Source organism: Ranitomeya variabilis, chromosome 6 (genome assembly GCF_051348905.1).
Source record: "Ranitomeya variabilis isolate aRanVar5 chromosome 6, aRanVar5.hap1, whole genome shotgun sequence".
NCBI lineage: Eukaryota > Metazoa > Chordata > Amphibia > Anura > Dendrobatidae > Ranitomeya > Ranitomeya variabilis.
The window spans coordinates 426646348-426653570 of record NC_135237.1 but is presented as its reverse complement, the minus strand read 5'-3'; the positions used below and the strand labels follow the sequence as shown (position 1 = coordinate 426653570).

The 7223-nt window shown below is 40.7% G+C and overlaps 1 protein-coding gene across 2 annotated transcripts in view; it reads right to left on the bottom strand.

Moving 5' to 3' along the window:
• Nucleotides 1–4636: 4636 nt before the first annotated feature.
• CABLES1 (Cdk5 and Abl enzyme substrate 1) overlaps nucleotides 4637–7223 on the bottom strand; it is a 135295-nt gene continuing 132708 nt past the window's right edge. Inside the window, exon 10 of one of the 2 annotated variants that reach the window (XM_077270351.1) lies at nucleotides 4637–6828. In XM_077270351.1, the coding sequence (XP_077126466.1) occupies nucleotides 6688–6828 (141 nt within the window). In that variant the 3' untranslated portion in view covers nucleotides 4637–6687. The remainder of the gene's footprint in view (nucleotides 6829–7223) is intronic. The other variant, XM_077270350.1, reaches the window with a different exon arrangement.

The following is a 7223-nucleotide window of genomic DNA, read 5'->3' as shown; positions in this document are numbered from 1 at the left end:
CTTTTCTCTCCTGTAGCGTTTCTTTGAGTTTCCCTTTAATAACATAGCTTGTGAAGGTAGTGTCAATTGCCACTAGACTATGTATCTCAATCACTCATATGTGGCTAAGAACGCCCTCCTAGACATGCAGCAATGGACAGGCTTTACTGAGTGATCTGCAATGTTAAAACGTGCAGGAATTCCACCTTCCATATCCTGGTCCAACGATAGACGCAAATGATTTCATTATACATCAGAAAACAGGGAGGAAGTGTTATTTTGAGATCAAGCATTGGCAGATCATAAGGGAGACATCACCTACTCAGCCACTTAAAGAAGGGCTGCCAGATTTGTGAGTAGAGACAACGGTGGCATCAACGATATCATCTCACCTACAGTACAGACCAAAAGTTTGGACACACCTTCTCATTTAAAGATTTTTCTGTATTTTCATTACTATGAAAATTGTACATTCACACTGAAGGCATCAAAACTATGAATTAACACATGTGGAATTATATACTTAACAAAAAAGTGTGAAACAACTGAAATTATGTCTTATATTCTAGTTTCTTCAAAGTAGCCACCTTTTGCTTTGATGACTGCTTTGCACACTTTGCACTTGGCATTCTCTTGATGAGCTTCAAGAGGTAGTCACCGGGTATGGTTTTCACTTCACAGGTATGCCCTGTCAGGTTTAATAAGTGGGATTTCTTGCCTTATAAATGGGGTTTGGACCATCAGTTGTGTTGTGCAGAAGTCTGGTGGATACACAGCTGATAGTCCTACTGAATAGACTGTTAGAATCTGTATTATGGCAAGAAAAAAGCAGCTAAGTAAAGAAAAACGAGTGGCCATAATTACTTTAAGAAATGAAGGTCAGTCAGTCCGAAAAATTGGGAAAACTTTGAAAGTGTCCCCAAGTGAAGTGGCAAAAACCATCGAGCGCTACAAAGAAACTGGCTCACATGAGGACCGCCCCAGGAAAGGAAGATCAAGAGTCACCTCTGCTTCTGAGGATAAGTTTATCCGAGTCACCAGCCTCAGAAATCGCAGGTTAACAGGAGCTCAGATTAGAGACCAGGTCAATGCCACACAGAGTTCTAGCAGCAGACACATCTCTACAACAACTGTTAAGAGGAGACTTTGTGCAGCAGGCCTTCATGGTAAAATAGCTGCTAGGAAACCACTGCTAAGGACAGGCAACAAGCAGAAGAGACTTGTTTGGGCTAAAGAACACAAGGAATGGACATTAGACCAGTGGAAATCTGTGCTTTGGTCTGATGAGTCCAAATTAGAGATCTTTGGTTCCAACCACCGTGTCTTTGTGCGACGCAGAAAAAGTGAACGGATGGACTCTACATGCCTGGTTACCACCGTGAAGCATGGAGGAGGAGGTGTGATGGTGTGGGGTGCTTTGCTGGTGACACTGTTGGGGATTTATTCAAAATTGATGGCATACCTGAACCAGCATGGCTACCACAGCATCTTGCAACGGCATGCTATTCCATCCGGTTTGCGTTTAGTTGGACCATCATTTATTTTTCAACAGGACAATGACCCCAAACACACCTCCAGGCTGTGTAAGGGCTATTTGACCAAGAAGGAGAGTGATTGGGTGCTACGCCAGATGACCGGGCCTCCACAGTCACCAGACCTGAGCCAATCGAGATGGTTTGGGGTGAGCTGGACCGCAGAGTGAAGGCAAAAGGGCCAACAAGTGCTAAGTATCTCTGGGAACTCCTTCAAGATTGTTGGAAGACCATTCCCTGTGACTACCTCTAGAAGTTCATCAAGAGAATGCCAAGACTGTGAAAAGCAGTCATCAAAGCAAAAGGTGGCTACTTTGAAGAACCTAGAATATAAGACATATTTTCAGTTGTTTCACACTTTTTTGTTAAGTATATAATTCCACATGTGTTAATTCATAGTTTTGATGCCTTCAGTGTGAATGTACAATTTTCATAGTCATGAAAATACAGAAAAATCTTTAAATGAGAAGGTGTGTCCAAACTTTTGGTCTGTACTGTATATTTATATTGGAGAAAACGCTCATATTTATGTAACAAAGAATGTAGAAAGAGCTGCTTCTAAATCTTGCTCGCTGCTCTGGGGCTGTTGGAGACCCACATGGACAATCTCAGAGAAAAAGTTGGATGTGTTCCTCGGTTACTGGCGAGCATGGAAAGCTGCATGCTTGGTTGCTTACGTGCTGAAAGACATTGATACGTCAAAGGGTTGACTACTAGATTGCTATGCTATAAAATCAAAATGGGGAACTTTTTCTTCCTTATACAAAGAAGGTGAATTTGGCATGTTACCAGGATAAGCTCTGAAGCCAGCATTCACCTAGCAGATGCCGGCTGGACGTAAGGCTTCTGTCCACTTCATCGCCTATGCCAGCGCTACTGCTACAAAAAGTGTCCCCAGTAGCAGCCAATAAGTTTCTTGAACATGATGGACCAATTTTTTTTTTAATCTGCTGCACCAACCTAACCATAAGCAAATTGGGATGCCTGAACAACCAGGTTCAATCACATCTGGACTGTGCATTTTCTCCGGCAGATACCCTGAGCCCTGACCCCATGGTCTGAAGATAGGCGTTGATTTGTATAACCACAGGCAGGCACCTGCTCCCTAAAAGCTTTGGGGTTTGGACTGTTTTTTTTCCTTTCGGCTAGTGCAGTGTGTTTCTGAACACAGGCTGTTTACTACTTCCATTTAGCTTCCATAGCTATATATGTGATGTTACTGACATTACTAAGTTTAGTCTTTTCTTTAAAGAGGACCTGTCACCAGGAAAAAAAGTTTTTGCACTTATTTTATTTTGCTGCTCCTGACTAATATATATTTCTTTTATATGGACCATATGGTTTCAGAGATATGGACCTTTTTATTTAGCTCTAATGTTTATAGCCTTTTTCAAAGGGGCGATGCTTAAAGGATTATCTTGAGAACCATATGGTGGTTGAAAAAAACAAACAAACTCTGGAGCAGTAGGAGTAAAAAAATGAGAGAAAAACTAGCCACTTTTCACCTGTTATCACAACCTCTTTAACCTCTAAGGGTATGTGCACATGTCAGGATTTTATGCAGAAATTTCCTGAACAAAATCGGAGACTTTCTGCAGAAAATCCGAACGCATTTTTCTCGCGGTTTTTGTGCGGATTTTTCGCGTTTTTTTCTTTCATTGCTTCCCAATGCATCAAATAGCGGGAAATCCGCGCAAAATCCGCAAAATGAATGAACATGCTGCATATTTTTCCGCAATGCGTTTTTATAGCGGAAAAATACGCAGCATGTGCACAAAAATTGCGGAATGTATTCTAAATTATGGGATGCTTAATGTATGCGTTTAAGCGTTTTTGCCACTGAAACCCACCAAAAAACCGCAAAAAATCCGGAACATGTGCACATACCCTTAAAGGTCCAGGGGTATTTCCGTTTCCATTTTTTGCTCCCCTTCCCACGGCCATAACTTTAATTTTTCCATCAATATGGCCATGTGAGGGCTTGTTTTTGGCGGACGAGTTGTAATTTTGAATGGCACCATTGATTTTATCATATTATCGTGTACTGGAAATTGGCAAAAAAAGTGCAATTCCACAATTGTTTTTTGGATTTTTTTTTACCATGTTCACTAAATGCTAAAACTGACCTGCCAATATGAGTATCCAGGTCATTACGAGTTCACACCAAACATGTCTAGGTTAGTTTTTATTTAAGTGGTGAAAAAAAAATCCAAAGTTCGCAAAATATTTTTAAAAATGCCGTTTTCCGAAACCCGTAGAGTTTCCGTTTTTCGGGATCTGGGGCAGGGTGAGGGCTTATTATTTGGGCGCCGATCTGACGTTTTTAAGGATACCATTTTGGTGTGTAAAACAATCTTTTGATCGCCTGTTGTTGCATTTTATGGCAATGTTGCAGCGACCAAAAAAACGTAATTCTGGCTTTCCATTTTTTTTTCTCGCTACACCGTTTACCAAATGGATTCATTCTTTTTATATATTGATAGATCAGGCGATTCTGAACGCGGGATACCAAATATGTGTATATTTGATTTTTTTTGTTTTATTTTAAATGGGGCAAAAGGGAGGCGATTTGAACGTTTATATTTTGTAAAACATTTTTTTTACTTTTTTCTTGCTTCAATAGTCTCCATGGGAGACTAGGAGCTGCAATTCTCTGGTTTCCTCTGCTACACAGAGTGGGGCTGCAGGGGAACCTCAGGCCCCAGGGCCATTTACGGCCCTCGATGACCTTTTGTCAGGCCCCCGAGCAGATTCTCAGGGTCCGCATTCTTAGGCACGGAGGTGTATTTTGATTACAACCAGCTCATTATTTCTTCTTGCTCTGTTGGCACATACACGCAGTGCTCACTACTGAACACTGAAGAGCATGCAATGAAAGATTACATCCTGAAACCAGTGCCAGAGTCCAGATGTACTTTGTGGGGGGGGGGAGTTTGTACGTCCCCCGAAGGATGGTATAAATATCCAAATGGCCCTTTGCAGAAAAAAAGATTCCCCACCCCTGCTCTAAACCTTAGATTTTAAGGCTTAGAGGCACTAAACTGTACGGGTTGTGTTAAACACAATGTCATCAAAATACACAGTTTATATCCAAATTTTCTTATCTGAGCCTATTTATACAATTAAATTCATGAAACTTCAGATTAATACAGTTCTCACTTTATTTAAGAAAGCACATACTTAAATTTGAATTTAGAGGAAAAAAGTGTGATTCAACTAGACTTAAAATTATATAATCAGTCGAAGGCACAAATTCATTTCAACATACTGTATTTATGGATCAATTCACAACATTTTGTGGTCATTTTTTTTTTTTACTTTAAGGGGTGAACAAAGTTAATTTTAATCAACAGATCTCTGAATAATAAGTTTCACAATTGGATGTGATTATATAAAATGTTTCTGTGCTGAGATAATCTTATAAATGTGTCCCTGCTGTGTACTGTGTAATGGCTGTGTCTGACCGTACAAAACATTTAAAAGCAGGCAGTTAAATGTTTTGCCTCACAGAAAGAATCAGCTGTGACCCCGTGCTGTCCTGCCTGTATACTCTTTTGCTTCCTCCCCTGCTCAGGAGCTGTGGTATGATCAGGCCATGTCCCCGCACAGTCAGATACAGCCATTACACTGTACACAGCAGGGACATTTATAAGATTATCTCAGCACAGGAACATTTTATTTAAATACATTCCATTGTGGAAGTTATTATTATTATTGTAAGATCTATTGATTAAAAGGTACATTGTTTGTGGAAAACCCGTTTAATGAATAGTGTTCACCATCTGATGCCCAATCATAGCCCTTAATAGTGATTAGTGAAGTGTTCAAAAAAGGATTAAACATTTGAAAATAAGATAAAGGAAACTACAACCTATTTCCCTAAGGATGAAAGCATTTAGATAAAGTAGTGTATACTTGGCAGTGTGCATGGAAAGTGTACCCAACTCTCTGGGGATGATGCAGCTTTTGGCAATTGACGATGTCACCAATTTTCATGGCCTTACGATTGGGTCATACGACATCATAGTCCACATACCGAGATGGCTCACGAAGCCGAGTGCTGGTAATAAGATTATGATGTGGTGAACATTTCATGGACTGACAGTGCAGTCATCTACGTATATTACTTCTGTAGTATAAAAGTCAAGTATAATTGAGGCTGCCAAATGAGACAACTGTAAAAACCATACTGTACAATAGCACTTGCATTCATGTCTTGCCAGATGCTCGATAGCTTTAGGTTACATTGAATTTCATAGAAACACACTTAGGCAATGTTGGAGATGAATGTATTGTAGCACATCATAACGGGCAGCTGCGAAACATTATTCAAACACTGCGTAACACGTAGCACAAGAAAACGTGCTTAATATGCACTCTAACATAGAGCACAGACTCAACAAATTGTGCGACTAGACACATTTCCTCCATAGTGGAAAAGTGCAATAGTTAAAATGACGTGGCTTTATACCAAATCTCGGACAGTCCTGTAAATGCTCGGCCTCCGATCGTACACTGAATCAGTTTGTAGTACTGGTCCACCAGTGTCATGCTCACGATCTATAGTAAGAAGGTATGGCGCATTGCTTCCCATAGGTGCTGCCTAACTAACGCATTTTGGTGATCCTCCAGTGTGTCGGGCAGAATGGACCAGTGTGTTAAAAGAAACACACACAATGGAGTCCATATACAAAAAAGGTGTAAGAAAAGTTGTTGGCACGTTTGTTTTTGACACAGTGAGAGAAGGTCGGACACTTCGCAGTTTCCTTCGCTTTATGGTGAATTTTAGCTCTGAAGGCGGAGAGATGAGAAAGAAGGATGGTTCATGTTTCCGTCTGCCCCACCTTATGTCCCAATAACAGGTATTTGGAATAGTGTCTTTGTATAAAGCAATACCAAAGTTGCACCAATGAAACCATTGGTTTTAGAAGTGCAGCCATCACCTACACAATAAATGCAGCCATACCCTGGATGGTCCTAAGTTCATCTGGTCACTTTGCCCTCAGTGATGTAAGAAGTTACCACTGAGCTACTTAGCAAGAAGCAGCTTTCCTGATACAATGGCTGTCTAGACTGTGTGTTGATGACAAGGGCACTTAAGTATTTTTGCATGTCCAGTAGCAGCGATGTCTCAGTCAATGTCCCAGAGGAAGACATTTCTGAAGTTTATCCTGTGCTAAGAGCTTTGGACCAAGCGTCTATAATGGGGCATAACCTCATGCTCTGGGAGGTGAAGAGCAAATTCCAAGGCAACCAGGACCGGAAACTCGAATGCCATTAACTCGCGTCTGTTTAGACGAAACTTTTCTTCCAGTTTCTACGAAAAGAGTAACAAAAAAGACCCTTGTTAACAGCTCTACATTTAAAGTTTAATAGATGGCAAAAGAACGGAATACTGTAAATAACACCAAATTTGTTATTGATAGGCTACGAACCAAAGCAGACAGCCTCAAAAGACAGCTGGCACAGAGGTAGTGTGTGGGTAACAGCCAAAACTTCACTTCCGGCAACCTTAGTACGAAAGAGTCTGTTGTGTGTGAACTTAACTTAACTAATGGCTGGGGTTTGCCATCATTTATTAATCATGGGACTCTTATTAGCAAATCACCAGAAAACATACAGCTCTGGACATTGTCAGTACTGTACTGCTCCCAGCATAGCAATGAGCAGAAAGGAACATTTCAATTACTTGCACGATGTCGGATACCAACT